The sequence below is a fragment of the Podarcis gaigeae genome (assembly GCF_964106915.1).
Source record: "Podarcis gaigeae genome assembly, chromosome: 5".
In the NCBI taxonomy this organism is placed as follows: Eukaryota; Metazoa; Chordata; class Lepidosauria; order Squamata; family Lacertidae; genus Podarcis; species Podarcis gaigeae.
Genome location: NC_139681.1, coordinates 15,359,380 through 15,376,521, shown reverse-complemented (window position 1 = coordinate 15,376,521; position 17,142 = coordinate 15,359,380). Strand labels below are relative to the sequence as shown.

The 17,142-nt window shown below is 42.8% G+C and overlaps 1 protein-coding gene across 22 annotated transcripts in view; it reads left to right on the top strand.

Annotated features, from left to right (window-relative positions):
- The first annotated feature begins 1,326 nt into the window (after window positions 1-1,326).
- GBF1 (golgi brefeldin A resistant guanine nucleotide exchange factor 1) overlaps window positions 1,327-17,142 on the top strand; it is an 84,233-nt gene continuing 68,417 nt past the window's right edge. For 11 of the 22 annotated variants that reach the window (XM_083738205.1, XM_083738204.1, XM_083738195.1 and 8 more), the window contains exons 1-3: window positions 1,327-1,557; window positions 7,618-7,723; window positions 9,687-9,753. In XM_083738205.1, the coding sequence (XP_083594331.1) occupies window positions 1,484-1,557; window positions 7,618-7,723; window positions 9,687-9,753 (247 nt within the window). In that variant the 5' untranslated portion in view covers window positions 1,327-1,483. The remainder of the gene's footprint in view (window positions 1,558-7,617; window positions 7,724-9,686; window positions 9,754-17,142) is intronic. The other 11 variants (XM_083738198.1, XM_083738206.1, XM_083738197.1 and 8 more) reach the window with 3 other exon arrangements.

The following is a 17,142-nucleotide window of genomic DNA, read 5'->3' as shown; positions in this document are numbered from 1 at the left end:
AAAAGTTCCAGGGTGGCAACAGAAAGCAAACTAAAAATGCTTTTGCAGTTCGTCAAAACTATCCAGCAATATCAGGTTATAGGAAAACTGGTGCTATTAACAGTAATCCTTCTAGTTAGTTAATTGGTTCGACAATTTCCATGCACATGACGTGTGATGCTAATTATTTCCCCCAAGAGTTAAATGATAACTAATCAGAGGCAGCTACAGGAGAGCTATGAGATTCAGGTGAGGGCCAGATGCCTTGGCAATTTCAGCAGGTATATAAGAGGACGACCCGGCCTGCGGCTGGTCAGCTTCCATTCTGTCCTCTGCACGTATGCACTGTTGTGATACTCCCCCCGCCTCAGTTCATAGCTTTATTGTTCTATCCAAAGGTCATGACAAGGTTGTAGCAATAGCATTACCATTACTAATACAGAACACATTTCCATAATAAGTCAACATCCATGACGCCAACCATCTTATATGTAGCTTGATTTCAGATTAAAAACCTCTGACTCACCACAAGTATTGTAAAAGGTTTCTGTTGCATCATTGCCTCCCTAGAAGGCTTCAATGCAGGTAGGAGCAATTCTTTATTTCGCTAATGTTCATCTGTTTTAGCATTTTAACTTTTTCATGTTTTTGAGTAAGGTTGTACGTATTTCTGTGTTGCAGGGGGTTGGTCTGGATGACCCTTGGGTCTCTTCCAAGTCTACAATTCTATGATTTATCTTGATTTTATTGTTTTAGGTTTTTATTAATCCGCTTTGAGTTTGTATTTTTTCACAAAACGAGCGGCGCATAAATTTTATGTAATAAAGAATAAAATTCAGTGCAACTAACACATGACAAGGTAAAAATGTAGTAGTGCAGTAGCCAGCGATGCATATCCTTATTTTGTTTTTTTGGGTGGTAATTTTTGGGAGAGATCAAAACACACACACACAAAAACACCACACCAATGAGTTGCGCGTTTGACCATTCACACGCTCCCGCAGCCCAGAAATGACAAGCTGCACCCCATAATGCACAGCAAACCTTCGCTCTGCAGTGCAATCACACTTGATTCTCTCTCCCGGGAGGCTGCTCACCTATCCGGAGGGTTGGCTTTTCCTTTCCTTTCTCTTTCCCACACAGCTATTGGCAACTAGCGATGCCAATATCGCCAAGCCTTTCTCCTAATTGGCTTTCTCGCTAGGGGGGCGGCGGCGGAAGGGTTTCTCCTCCCCGCCTCCCCACCAACCTCCCTCGGAATGAGCCGATCCCATTGGGCGGCGGGTGTCCTGTCACCTCAGGTGCTGGTTTCGATTGGTCGAGGTCCCTCCCCGTCCCCGGCAGTAAACCGCGCAGCAAGCTAGGCTGCGCCCTTGTTTCCACGTCAGTGAGAGAGAAGCGAAGAGGGGAGAGGAGCCGGTTCCTGCCGTTCCTCAGGGCGGCTGCCTTTCTCGGAGCTAGCGGGCTTTCCGGAGCGGGCCGCCGCCGGTCCGGCTCCCCGGCAATGCCGAGAGGCCCTCCGACGCCTCAGCAACTGCCCTCAGGCGCCGCCATTTTGGATGCCGGTTGGATGGAGGGGTGAGTGAGTGAGCCAGCCAGACATTCCCAGCTGCCCGGCCCGCAGTCGGGCTTTGCCTGCTGAGGGAGCCGAGGGCGTTTGGGCCGCGGGGCCTGTCCTTCGTGTGTGGGGGCCGGCAAGGGCCCGAAGGTGGTGTCCGGCCCAGGCGGGTCGCGAAGGCCGCGGTTTCTCTGTCTCGGGAGGCAGGGCCGAGGCAAAGTGCAGCAAGGGGGGACCGCTTGACCTTCCGGCCGAGATTATGACTCTGGTTGTTATGGTTATGTATTTACTTATACCCCGCCTGACGGGACTCGAGGCGGCTTGCTGATAAAAACAAGAACCGCTACAAAAGAAGGCAAAAATAAGCATCGAAATAAGCAGCGTGGGACCTCAGCTCCTGTTGGACTGCAACTCCCATCACTCCCTGACCTGCTAGCTAGGGACTTTGGGAGTTGTAGTCCAACAGCTGCTGGAGACAGGGGTGCCAACTTGAATAAAATATTGGGGGGGGAGGGGGTAAGTCCCGCCCCACATAATTGATCACATGTCATGGTGCACACACGTTATTTGAATGGCAACGCACATCAAATTTGTGGGGACCCGGCCCCCTCAAATATTTTATTTATTTTAGGGCGGCAGGTGGAGAGTTGGTTCCTATGGCCGGAGACCCAATGGAATTGAAAACTAAGTTCTGTTTTGAAACATAACCAATAATCTCCATAAAAACAGCACGGCACCAGTCATTACAATAAGAGCAGCGCCAACACCTTTAATTAAAAGCAGGCGTTCCCAAAGGCCTGTTGGAGTAAGAAAGGTCTTCTTCACCTGCTGGTTGGGAGGACAGCAAGGCGGGAGACGGTCCGGAGGAAGGGAGTTCTGAAGTTTCCTGGGAGCTGCCACCGCCGATAAGGCTCTCTCTCATGACCCAACCAGGTGTTACTGTTGAGGGTGGCGGGACCAGGAGAAGGGCCTTCCCCCAAAGATCTCAGGGTCCTGTGCAGGTTCCCATGAGGGAATAAGATCCTCCCGCACTCTTGGGGCACCTGAGCTGAGGGTGCTTGGTGACTCTTTGTGAGCCGGCCCAGTTTTGGCAGTCCAGCTGCTGTTGCTGGGGTGCCCTAAAAAGCATCAATGAAGGCCTTTGCTGGTGAAGGCAGTGTGCATTTTGCAAAGCAGAATGCTTGAGACTGTGCCCTCAGCTTCTTTGGTTAAAAGATCTGTGACAGCAGGGCTATAAAAACATTGCTTGCCTAAGGATCTGGGCCATTGGCTTGATTTTGGGACAAGCTTCAGGGTTGGGGAAGCATAGGCAATCCCTGCCTGCTAGGGTCTGGGCACACGCTACATTTCATTGGGTGTTGTGAATAGTTTTGAAGGAAGTGAACATATTTTAATTTGTGCTTGGTGCCTGGGAAGACCCAACAGCCTGGGGCATGCAGTTTAATGTGAGAGGAATGAGGCTTGTCAAGTACAGAGGATTTGGGGGTGAGGGACAGTATCTCAGGTAGTCTGATTTGCACTTTTGGATAGGAGGCAGCATTAGGGTTTAGAGTTATCTCTGATCTTCTTAGCCCTTTGCATGAATGCAGAGATCTTACCATCACCCCGGAGCATTCCAGAGGAGTCCTGGGTGGACTGATGCCATATGTCTAGCACAATTTTGTGTTTAGGTGGATGGAATATCCCCCAATGACAGGGAGCACACTGCATCTCATCCTTGCCATTGACATTCCAAGTGACTTAGGTGTTGAGGGTATGGATGTTGGCTCAGTGACCTTCCCAGCTTGCCCAGGTGGGCCTGGGCTGGTAGTCATAAGGCAATGCTTTATATATTTACACACTTTCAAATATGGCTGTAAGTGCTATTGGAGCATAGGGGAAGAATAGATCTGTAAAGTGTCTGCTGGAAGTCAAAGAACTGGGTGTCATTATGAATGTGGAAGTACCCAGAACTGGCATTTGGGGCCTGTATACATGTCTCATGTCCATATAGTGTTCTTTGTTTTTGAGTTGGTGGTGATAGATTCCATGTGACACACAAACATGCCAACTCTGCCATCTTTCCAAAGACTAGTAGATTCAACTTGTCCTCATTACTTTTTGATACATTACCGTGTGGCTATCTAACTTGAACAGAGCTTCCTCAAACCTGATTTGTTGGAGGTTGAGTAGTTGTAATCTTTGATTTTTGAAGTTGGGTAGAGTTGCAGCTTAGAGGAAATTGCAACTACTTATGACTGTTGAATATGTGCAATATGGGGTAGACGCTGGATTACCTGAACACATTGTCTTCACTACCCAAATGTGTATTTCTATCTGACAAGCAGAAGGGTTAGCGGTCATAATATATATAGACCTCTTAAAGGTGTTTTTGACAGAAAGAGTTGAGCCCTTGAGCTACAAAAGTAGTGACCTATCTTTTTTGCAAGTGTGCCACAAGGAAAGCTTAAACGTATGAGATAATGCCAGTCTTAACAAACACTGGTTTTGGCTCAAGTCTCCTAGATTGGGGAGCAGACACTAGCGCACTTAAGCAGAGTTTGCTGTACAGTATGCTTAATCCCACAGTACCTCCAACTAACATTCAGGTATGATGTAAACTCCTGCTGCCCATGCCACTTGTGGCGTCACCACAAATGCAGTATTTTATTTTTTCCAGAAGATTTGTATCCTGCACTTTTGTAGTGTATTCACATTGCTCATTTTACAATGCCATCTTACAATGGTAGTATCATACTATCAACAATATAAGAATAAAACAATGTGAAAATGGAAAACAGTGCAGTAGATAAAAACCCTAAACAAGGTCCACCATGTGTCATCTGCCCAGCAAGATGAAAGCTTGCCAGGGGAGAAAGGTTTTCACTAATTGGCAGAAATGGCACGGGAGGGGAACAACTAGACCTCATGTGTTCCATAATCCAGAAGGCCCTTTCTCTTGCCACAAACAATTGTGCCTCCATGACTAGTGCAGCCCAGATATAGGCCTCTCTACCGGATCTTGTTGTCTTTGTCCATGGAGTTTTCTTGGCAGGGATACTGGAGTGGCTTGCCGGTTCCTCCTCCAGGTGGATCACGTTTGGTCAAAACTCTCCACTATGACCTGTTCATCTTGGGTGCCCTGCTCGGCATAGTTCATAGCTTCTCTGAGTTCTTCAAGCCCCTTCGCCACGGCAAGGCAGTGATCCATGAAGGGATCACTGAGACATCACCTTGCCAACAAAGGTTCGTATAGTTAAAGCTATGGTTTTCCCAGTAGTGATGTATGGAAGTGAGAGCTGGACCATAAAGAAGGCTGATCGCCGAAGAATTGATGCTTTTGAATTGTGCTGGAGGAGACTCTTGAGAGTCCCATGGACTGCAAGAAGATCAAACCTCTCCATACTGAAGGAAATCAACCCTGAGTGCTCACTGGAAGGACAGATTGTGAAGCTGAGGCTCCAGTACTTTGGCCACCTCATGAGAAGAGAAGACTCCCTGGAGAAGACCCTGATGTTGGGAAAGATGGAGGGCACAAGGAGAAGGGGACGGCAGAGGACGAGATGGTTGGATAGTGTTTTCGAGGTTACCAGCATGAGTTTGACCAAACTGCGGGAGGCAGTGGAGGACAGAGGTGCCTGGCGTTCTCTGGTCCATGGAGTCACGAAGAGTCGGACACGACTAAACGACTAAACAACTAAACAACAACAACAACAACACCGGATCTTAGGAATAGTAAATATCCAAAAACTTGCCAGTTCCTTGATTTTAATTTTATTTTAGGTTGGTTTTAATTGTGTTTTAACTACATTTTATGCAAGCTGCATTGAGGGCATATACATAAAAATACTATTGGATTTGACTGGAATAATGAACAAAACAATGAAATTATTTTAATTTTATCCTCTGTCCTAGGATTTCTCTCATGGTATAACACTCAAAGGCCTATTTCCCCCCTGGAATAAGGATGTCAAAATTTATGTAACGAGTAGATAACTCAGATCTCTCGTTTGTTTCCTTATACAGTGGTACTTCGGGTTTCATACGCTTCAGGTTACATACACTTCAGGTTACAGACTCCGCTAACCCAGAAATAGTGCTTCAGGTTAAGAACTTTGCTTCAGGATGAGAACAGAAATTGTGCTCCAGCGGCGTAGCATCAGCAGGAGGCCCCATTAGCTAAAGTGGTGCTTCAGGTTAAGAACAGTTTCAGGTTAAGTGCGGACTTCCGGAAAGAATTAAGTACTTAACCCGAGGTACCACTGTAGAATGTAGTAGATAAATAAATATCAATTGCTGCTGATTCATTTTCAGTTTATTGCCTTTATACAGCTCATTACTCCATCCCGACACTGGTTCAAAACCAAAGCTGTATCTTATTTAGATATAACAGAGAAGCAGTGCTCGGGATTGCTGACACTGTGTCCCAAAGATCATGATGACTGCTCCCAACAGTTTATCTAGATGTTAAATAGTGTTGGGGACAGAATAGTTCCTAGAGAGTGCAGATGTCTGGACAGTGAGGTATGCTTACCCAGTGTTATTCCCTGAATCTTGTCCCACAGATAGGAATCTAAGCATTGCAACACAGCACCCGCAAGTCCTATCTCATAGAGTTGGCCCAGGAGAATACCATGTTCAACGCTGTCAAAATCTGCAGAAATATCCAGCTAGAGTAACAGGGTTACTCTTCCTTTGTCTGTTTCCTAGTAAAGGACATCCATCAGAACAACTAAAGCTGATTCAGTCTGAAAGCTTGGTCTGGAACCCTTTCTAAAATGGGTCTAGATAATTGGTTTCCTCCAAGTGTTTCTGAAGCTAGGCCATTACCCCATCCCACTCCTGCACAAGCACCTTGTCCCTGAAAGGAGCATTTGTGATCAGCAGCAGTACTCAGGAATCTCAAGGTCCAGATTGGGCTTTTAAAGTAGGGGCTGGACCACTGCCTCTTTCAAGGTGGTTGGCACTACACCACTCATGCAGTGATCCATTCATCACATTCTAATTATCTCAATCTTCTGCCTTCTAACCCTTTTTCCTTTAGTCCTCTTCCATGGTAGGCCATCTCTGTGACTTTATCAGTGAGCTGTCCACCAAATGGTATGCAAATGTACCCTAGAAATTGGGGAGGGAAGCCTAGTCTAATGGGTAGGGTGTGTTTTTGGCTGCTTCCCAGATTGGTAGATATATCTGTGCTTTTCCAAATATTACACTGCTGCACAGATATACTACAGTGGTACATACGCTTCAGGTTACAGACTCTGCTAACCCAGAAATAGTACCTCAGGTTAAGAGCTTTGCTTCAGGATGGGAACAGAAATAGTGCTCCGGCAGCGTGGCAGCAGCAGGAGGCCCCATTAGCTAAAGTGGTGCTTCCGGTTAAGAACAGACCTCCGGAACGAATTAAGTACCACTGTACTTGGTGTTCCTCACTTCTGTGTGCATTTCTGATTCCTTGCTTCCGGGCTGCTAACCACTGGCAGGCTTTACTCACTCTTTTTTCTTTTTCTTTTTCTTTTTCACAGTGCTCAGTTGATTGCCAGATTAGTTGTATGCCAAGTACTAACCCATATCTTTCCTGTAGTGGTTTACTTAGCACAATCTGTGGTTTGCTGGGTCTAGACTGAAGTCATGAGTCCTTTCCCCCCCAGGTTTATAGTGGCCTTTTAGGGTTTTCTTGCTTTTGAAGCGCTAAGTTGTACAGTATCTTAAAAGAAATAGTGAAACTCTAGATGTATTGTACATGTTGACCCTCATTTCCCCAAAGCAAGTGAAAGAAGGAAGGAAGGCTTGACTCTGATTAAACCTTTTGCTTTGATGGGTTCAGTGGCTTGAGAAACTAACATAAAAATGTTGTGTCCTGATTTGTGAGCTGCCTTGGGGTCTCTCTGTGAGCTAAAAGTTAGGGTGGAATAGCTATTAATAAAAACATATAAAACAGACCGCACCAAGATAATTTCTCATTTCATGAAATAGTTCTATCATTTTTGGCATCCAAAGAGTAGATTCTGGGACATACTTTCAAATTTCTTTTCCTGGTATGGAATAATAATGTTATTTTTTGTATTTGAATGGGCACTAATTTAGTTTCTCAATTCTAGGTCTGTCAGGATTGTGGATAAGAACATTTATATTATTCAAGGCGAAATCAATACAGTAGTAGGAGCCATAAAACGCAGTGCAAGATGGAGTACCCATACACATTTGGTAAGCTGCTGAGTGTTGCATGAAGTGAATCTTGAATCTGTCTAATATCAAACATATATGAGAAACTGAAATAGTTATTTGCTGTATGTTGCTGTAGGCAGCTTTGATCTTCCATTTGTATAGGCACTTGTCTAATTCTAGTTAACAAAATAATTTGGAGTGTGGCATTTATTGTATAAGAGACTGAAAAGTGCTGAACTCTGGGACGGGGTACCAACAGGATATTGTGAGCCCACTCTACTGCACCCACATATTGGGATAATAATACTGGTTTAAATTGCAGGGTTGTTAGTATCACAAAGATGCTCTCTGAGCACTAGAATTGTGCAAAGCAGTATTATGGGTGCTACATTTTTATACACCCATTCATAGAATACCTACTATTTGCATAGTTCATGCATCTGATAAAACAAGATCCTGCTTACAAAAAGTTTATGTAGAAACAAATGTGTTAGTCTTTAAGGATCCACAGACTCCTTAGGTCTTTTTTATTTCACGTAGACTCTTCTAGCACTAAACACCCTCCTGGCACTATCGCTACCCCCTTCGGGATTGATTGTTAAATTCTGTGTTGTTGGAGGGGTTGGTACAGTCTTTCCACACCTTTGAACTGGAATAAAGGGTTGTCACTTTCTGTTCTCAAATCCTGGTGCCTTGAACATTGTCTTTCAGAGCCTGTCTAAAATGCTTTCTCTCAAAAGCTTTAAAAATGCACACACCCATGTGATGTAATACTTCTGATCAAAGCTTTAAACTTCTGATTGGAGCAGTTTAAGAACTGAGAGACAACAATTTAAAGACAAAGTTCCTTTGAGTATGAAGTAAAGTTCAGAGAATATTGTAAAGAAATAATAAAAGTATACAAATTCCTCCCCAGATTTATAACCTTCTGCTGTGGTAATTGGCAATTCCAGTACAGTTTGCTGCCCAATGTGAAACTCAAATGAACATCTCATTTGAGATAGTCTAGGGATAGGGAGTATGTTGTTGGACTACAGATCCCATCGGCCCCAGTCAGCATGGGCAGTGGTCAGGTATGATGGGCGTTGTAGTCCAGCAACATCCAGAGGGCAACAGGGAGGAAAACTTATGACAGTCCATCATCTGGAGGTGGGCCACAGGTTACTCACAACTGTGTTTAGCCATTCAAATTGCTTATTCCATTCATTTCTTAAGGCTGCTGTGAATCTATGCATACTTACCAAGGAGTAAGTCCCATTGAACCCAGTAGGACTTCTGAGCAGGCTTACATAGGATTGTTCTGCATACCCACCCACACCCCTGCTGACCTAGATATAGATGCATTGTGTGTAGCAGCTGAAATCCTTTTGGCAAAGGAGCTGCGTGCTACCTCTGTGACCTTCCTCCTAACACCCATTTTACACAATGCAATCGAGCTGGATTAGCAGCTTGGTGGGAATGGGGTGGCATTCCGGTGCTGCTACTGTTGAACTGGCACAACAGGTGGTGGGCTAGCAAGCTGGCCGGAGCACGAGGCAACATGCTGAAGCACTCATTCCCAGCAGTCAATGCCCATGTACTACTAGTAGGGCTGGGGGATGTCAGGTTTTCAACATTGTGATGCATCACCAGCCAAACATCGCAATCTGGCGATACACCATGATGTTGAAATAACTAGCTGCATTGGCCTCAGCCAACAAGCAGGGAATGAAACTGTTGCAGCTCTCACTGTGGGAGCTGAAACACTTTCACCCCAGTGCCTGGTGGACTGGGGACGATGCAGCTTGTTTGCATGTCTCAGCTGGGGAGCAGGAAGGCTCCTGCCTCCCAGCTGAGTGAGCCCCAAATTTTCCCCTCTTGCATATGACCGGGAGAGACCTTCTTTGAATAATGATCTGTTTAAGTGCTTATTGAAAGATGATATAAATATTTTCTCCCTCTTAGTGAGGAAGTTTTAACTTAGTCCAGATCCTACTTAGTAACAACCTTTTCATGTGTTTAGGATGAAGACCGTGATCCGCTTTTGCACAGCTTCAGTGTTTTGAAAGAAGTGCTGAATAACATAACTGGTAAGCTGCTGATGTTTTTTAAGTTAATATTGGGTATGTAGAGGATCAAGGGACATACCTAAATTCTGCAGAGACAGATTTATTGTTTTTTTAAATAGGGATATGGATTATGTATCAGTACAGAACAGCATTGCATTCACAGCTGGCGCCTAGACTGTGAAATCTAGGTTGACTTTCAAACCATTCCTTCACAGTGCAGTGTACGTAATAGGGTCAATACATAAATGAAGGGAGACATATTAGGTGGCATTATAATGAAAGAGCATCTAGGCTTTGTAGGTCTGTCAAAGTTTTATGATTTAAAAGTGCAAAACAGCTCATAATCACATAGCCAAAAATAATGAAATGTAGCTTGGAAGATGTATGCTTTTTTAAGATCCTGCACTGATGGGCTCAAATGCACTTCATTGAGTAGTGAGCTTTATAGCTGTGGTGCCGTCATTGAGAAGACCCTGTCTCTTCTCCTTCCAACCTAACCTAGCATGGTTGTTCTTGGGCACCATCTGTATATGTGTCCTTTCAGAAAGTGTCTAACTTTGTGCCTCTTGAGATCTGCTTCCGTTTGATCCACTTTGTTGTGTTTCTTTGTAATTGTATTGTTCAATCTATTGTGAGCCACTATGACTATTTTGTATATGAAAAAGTGTGGTATAAATTACTAAACCAAACTAATTAGACACTACCCTTTATGCTATTTTGTTGGGAATGGCATGTGAGTTCTTGCCACAATAATGTACCAAGTTTAAATCTTAACTCATGCATGAATGCATCAATGGCATTGGACAGGCAGTAAATGCTTCATTCTCTCCTCCTGGTATGCCATTGGGAGATAATGCTTATGAGGTGGCTGTTAGGATTGCACATGCTTTTAAGCTGATAGGGGCTACATCCTCCCGTGTGGTACAGAATACCTTTCCACATTCGCTGAATAACCACAACCCTACACCCTAGATACATAAAATTTAGCTGTGCAAATTCATTTGAATTCGTAAAATAAAATTGGAGTAGAATGTTTTGGCACTTGATTTTCATTGGTTAGAAAAAAGAGTGTCTTTCCCTCCATTTCCTTGACCGTGCTTTCTTCCGTCTTCAGTTGTGGATGTGACAATAGCCAAACTAATGACAAACAAGCACACAGGAGGAAAGTGATGCAAGAAAATTGGAGGGGGCTGGTTGTTGTGTGTGCATGCCAGCTGTATGGTTTGGGGCTGAGGGATGATAAAATATTTTCTTCACAAATCTCCTGATTAGAATCTAGATGACTCTTTCATACTTCGTGCTAGGAAAATACTCAGAATTTTGCTTTAGACTTTCTGCCATGATGCATACATTGGACCAATGTGCAATTGTGGAATCAGTAGTTGAGTTTCCTGATATTCATATCACTTGTGAAAAGACCATGCCAGCCTTCATGTCTCCTGTGTGCAGGTTAATTCTGTCATGTAGCACTGACTGGAAATCCTTCCTAGGTGTTCTTGGGAACAGACTTGATCCTAGGCAGGGTATTGGTGGGCCCTGATGGCATGTTGTGCTGTTGTCAGAGACCTCCACTTTCAAGAGGCAGCACAGGGGCAGAGTTCAGCTCTTACTTGAATTCGGTTTGAACATTTCTTCATTAAGTTACAGAAGCAATGACTTTCATATTCAAATTTATTCAAGCAGTAATCTTTGACATTTGAGTTAGCTTTTAGAACAGTTTTGCATTTATAGTAATATATATTCTGTATTTCCTCAGTCCCTACTGAGTTTGTTTTAATCTGTGCTGGATGCAAATTTCCAACTGCCTTGTCTCATTTCTTCTCGTGTTCCTCTTTCCTTCTCCCCTCTGTGGACTATGTTTGATCAGGTGTGGCAGGAATATCCTTTCTCAAGCTGCGCCCTTTATATTAGTCAATATTGCTCTTCTCTCCCTCCCGTTCTCTTCCATCTCCTCTGAGCTTTATCAGTTGACTTATAATTTTGGAATTCTCATTGGAGTCTGTAATACAGTTTGTTCATTATTTAAACAAAATCTGTTTAATGAGCAGAGAGGGGCAATGTAAATGTTAGGCATGTTGCAGTAGAGTACCTTTGTTCTCCTTGGAGTCTTTGCTTATTTAACTGTTTAGGAATGATGTATGGGGTGCCCTGATTTGGGAAAGAAGGTATACCATAGAGCCAACCTAGCCTAGGAATACAGTGTGAGTATCCTAACTAGCCCATAGATTCAATACCTTGTGGCTTTGGATTTTTGTTTTTATCTTGGCTTTAGTTTCTTACCTGTACAAAGTGAAGGTGCAAGTGGAGAACATCTTTTAGCCCTATCCTTGCTCTTTTTTAAACCATGTCTATATAACACTGTTTCCTTTAATTTTTGGTGCAGAATGATGTGGTGGCCAATAAAACAATAGTTGGGTGATATATCACATTGGCTACTTGCAGATTGGTTTAGAAGCATAAGTAACCTTCCTATTGATACAAAATACAAATTTTGAAAAAAGAAGAAAACTTTCTTTAAATCAAAGAACTTACCTGGCTTAAAAACTTTCCTTTTTTTAATTATTATTTTTTTAAAAATTAAATTAAATTGAAAAGTCTATGTGGGAAAATATTTGGGATTATGAAAGAACGTAAAAGAACATAAAGTAAGATCATGATCACACTTACATAGGAGCTTGTCATGGTTAGTGCCCTTTCACAGATTTTAATTGTCCAAAGAAAGGCTTAATTCTTCTTGTCCAAACTGGCACCTATTTACTGTTTGTCTTTGGTCAATTTACTTGCAATCTGAAATGAATGACCAGTCTTTGGGGCAACACTTCTTAACCCTTTAACCTCCACATGTCACTGTACTATAGTTCCCATCATCCCTGACCATTAGCCATCCTGGTTGGGGATGATGAGAGTTGTGAGTCGAACAACACCTGCAGGTCTACAGGTTCCCTAGGTAAAAAGAGCAGTCCGTCTTCCTTCCCATAAAACCTGTGTGTGTGTGTGTGTGTGTGTGTGAGAGAGAGAGAGAGAGAGAGAGAGAGAGAGAGAGAGAGAGAAACTATCCTACCAGACTCACTTGGACTCGGCTGCATATCTCTTTTCCAATGACAAGGCTGAGCTGCAGAATGCTTGAAATAATGGGCAGTTGCTGAGTAGCCAGCCTATGCAATCTAAGGAAAGACTGGGAATGAAAATGTATACAAGAGCATTTCTTTTTAAAGCTGACATACCTGTAACTTCTTCAAACCCAAATGGTTAAAGATTTAGTGACCTTTGCATTTCATTTTGCACCAATCCTTAATTATTTAGCCTTTGGGCAGGAGAAAGTAAACAGAGGAAGATAATATTAATGTTGACTCTGAATCACTGTGGCAATTAGTGAGCCTCAATTAGGTGAGAATGACCTTACAAATCCTGTAGTGGACTAGGGGTGAATGGTGGGGTATTAGTAATATTTTAATAAAATAGTGAATAAAAAGTGTGCTGTTATCTGTTGTGAGCTCAAAGTACTCGCCATTGTGTGCAGCATGGGCAGCAAATATTTTTAAAAGGCAAGACATACTAGGTATGCCATGCAGATCAGGTGCTTTGGTGTCTACTCCTGTGCTGGACCAAGTGCCAAGGTGGGCATAGCTGGGGAGAAACTTACCCCCTGACTTGCTCCTCACCCAGGTCTTGATTGTATATGCCAGGTCGGCATCCTTAACCCTGATTAAATTGTGGGTGAGGGAGATCTTAATATGGACTGACCTGGCATTTACAAGCAGCATCTTGAGACCCAACTACATTGTTGACACAGCCACAAGCAAGACTTTGGCTGGAAAAAGGGTCAGGACACAGACTGAAACAGTCTGTGCCAGAGTCCAGACTTCAATCATAGAAGTGAACATGCGAGAGGCAGACTTCAGATTTGGAACAAAAATCTTCATCTTTCCATTTCCAATGTGCCATATTTCCATTTTAATTCTAACTGCAAGGCCACAGAGGACCAACAAGTGGGATACAAATTAAAAACATAAATTTTAAAAAGTGAATCTTTAGATCACAACTACTGAAATTGCCATGTGCTTGTGTGAGGGAATGAAGAGAAATTATTGGAAGGCACTGTTCACCCCCTCAGAGTGCTTGCCTGCAATGTGTGGTAGAAGGCTTTGCGTCCAAGTGTTCTGCTAAAACCGTTAGTATGCATGGCTGTGCTTGGACAAGGCAAACATGTTAGTTTGCCAGGCCTGTTCACTTCAGAAGTGAAGTAGTTTTTGCTGGAACAGAAACGCTTGCTGCTGCCTTGTAATATAAACTCTCCAGGGCATTTGTTCCTTGGACCCAGTTTCACCCAGAAGTCATTCTTGTGCAGCATTTCTGCAGCACAGTCACATTAGCAGCAGACTTGCTCTTTTATGTGTGAAAAAGGAGAGCAAATAACTTTGGTTTCAATCTCTTATTTTTCTGAATATAAAAACTGGTCCTGTGGTCCAAAAAATGAAACTTAAAAAATAAGACAAGAGGTGTTAAGCATGGTCAAAATCCTGACAGGCTATAAATTATCTAGATTCTGTTTATAGGTTTTATAAATACAAAAAACATTTGGGGTTTAGTTCAGAAGAAATATCATGTGGTTATGTTACATCTCTCTGTTATTAGAGCCAATTAAGTGCATTTTCTGCAATGGGTAATGCTCTGTCTTGACCAGTAGGAAGCAGACTATTCCAAATATCTTTCTGAAGGCTCTCTTTCAGCAGTCTCAGTCCTCAGATGTTTCACTGCCTCAGCAGTAGATGCTTTATTGCTTAGAGGCAGTTTAAAAAAAACTCAGTGGAAGAGCAGAAAGCCTGGTTTTCTTTTCCTGCCCTTTGGCTTGTCTCTGCCAGTCTTTTAGGAACTAAGCAGAGAGTGCTGAGTAAGTGCTTTGAGGTGATCTTTGATCATTTTTCTTCAGCTCTTATTTTTAAGTGAGCTGACATAATATGTGGATTGCAATGCTGTTTTCCTTTGGTTTTTCCACTTTTCCAAATGTTAGATATAGTTAATCAGCTCAAAAGAATGTATTAAAATGCATATTTAAATGTGGACAAACATTTATTTTATATTAAAACACATTCAAAATGCATATTTTACATTAAATGTATATTAAAAAATGATTTTTTTGTGGGTGAAAGCTTGCAGAATGATGCAGAAATGGGAAAGAATGGGCTTATGGCTGAACACGGACACAAACAAGAAATAGACTAATCTGTCTATCTCTACTTTTTGATTTGCCCCACAATTGCCATTTCTACCTGATAAGGCCTCAGAAGAGTGTGGCCACTTTTTGCTGTTGTTGAGCTCTGGTAGTGACAAGGTAACAGCATGGAACTCGGTACTATCAGGTGGTGAAGCAGCTTGGAATTGGTGCTAGAGGCCCAAAAAGATGTGTGGTTCCTGTGATTATTGTGTGTTCCTTCTACCTTTTGGTCTTTGCATCGGTCTCATTTGTCTCTTCCTGGTATTGGTTTGAATGCCCACTTAAAAAAAATAAAATCATTTATTTATTGAGCTTAAGAATCACCCTCCTCGGACGATGTACAAAAAAAGGATAAGCAACCAAATTATATCAGTAATTAAAAACACAACCCATGCACTGCTGTTCAAGGCAAACATTAACTTAACAGATTATAAAGACCTGGGTAAACAAATGTATTTGGTTGATATCTAAATCCCAATAATGAAGGGGACAGACACATTTCCAGTGGGAAATTTGCAAAAGAGTTTTCTATGAGTCTGGTCACCATGAACCCTTGGGGCTATGAGGAGTGCCCTGCCCAATTTTAAGGATTCAGTTGGCTGGTATTGGAGGTGGCACTCCTGCAGATGCTTGGGCCCTGAAACAGAGGAAGCTGCCTTATATGATGGCCCATCTAGTTCATTATTTTGTACTCCGACTGGCAGTAGCTCTCCAGGGTTTCTGACAAGGAATCCCTCCCAGGATCTAACTGGAGATGCCTGGGGTTGAACCCAGGATCGTCTGCATACAAAGTTAGATGATCCTCTGAGTTATGGCCCTTCCCTGAGTTGTTTAGGGCTTGATAGACCAGCACCTTGAATTGGGTATGATAGAGTCCTGGGTGTCCCATTCTTATCCCTGCAGGTTTTCAGGCCATCCCAAGTCCTCCAGGCACAGGCCAAGTGGTGTTTTAACCTCTTGGTTGATCTCTCTGATTCAGATCAGTCTGATTCAGGGGAATCCTCTCATACAGGAAGGGAGAATTTCCATAGAATTTCCGTTTTAGGCCCTTCTTCCCCAGCTTTAGTCCACATCTGTAAAGATAACAGTGCTTGACTTTGAGCCTCTTGAAACCCCAAAGCTGTAAGGGATTAGTATTTGCAAGAGCAGCTAGTTACCGTATTTTTCGCTCTATAAGACGCACCAGAGCATAAGACAAACCTAGTTTTTGGAGGAGGAAAACAAGAAAAAAAATATTCTGAATCTCAGAATCCACAACAATAAGAGGGATCGCTGCACAGTGAAAGCAGTGATCCCTCTTGCTGTTCTGGCTTCTGGGATAGCTGCACAGCCTACATGCACTCCATAAGACGCACACACATTTCCCCATGCTTTTTAGGAGGGAAAAAGTGAGTCTTATAGAGCAAAAAATGTGGTAGTTTTCTAATGGCACATTTAATGTATTTTGTTCTTCAGGTCTTGGTATTAGGCCACTATTTGATGAAAGGCTTCTGAAATCACACAACTGCTTCCCAAATAAATTTTATTTATTTATTTAATTCCATTTATGGGTTGCTTCCCGTAAATTATCTTGAAGCAGTGTTACAATAAAACATCAGCAATAGAAACAATTTCACATATAAAAAACAATTATTAGAAATTTTAAAAATTCATAACACTTTTTATGTGGAAACAATTTGAAATCCAATCCAATGCAGACAACGATAAAAAGGAAGGCTTTTCTCTCTCTTTCCTGCTAAAGGTGAACAGCAAAGGAAGCCTGAATGAAAAGCACAACTATTTCTCTCTCCCTGCCCCCCTGTCCTCCTGGGCATTCTCTTGATTTTCCCTGTGTCCAGGATGATTGGCAGGAACATGTGCCTTAAGTACAGCTGGAAATATGCAACTGACCAAGTTGGGTTGGGTCAACAGCAGGAGTGGGTGGCTGTCAGTTCAAGAGACAAATTGTTCTGGGAAAGGAAGCTTTGTCTTTTTAACTGAGAAACAATTTCTTACCCTTCTGGGACTTCCAATATAGAAGTTGGCAAGAGGCTGTTGCATTTGCTACAGTCTATCTTTTAATCATTGTTTATGGCGACTATAAACAATAGGACCTCTATCCATATAATGGAAATGTTTCCTGAGGATGATAACACTGCTAGTTCCCTCCACTCAGACTATTTCGATTGAAAATGATTCTGAATGGCAAACAACTT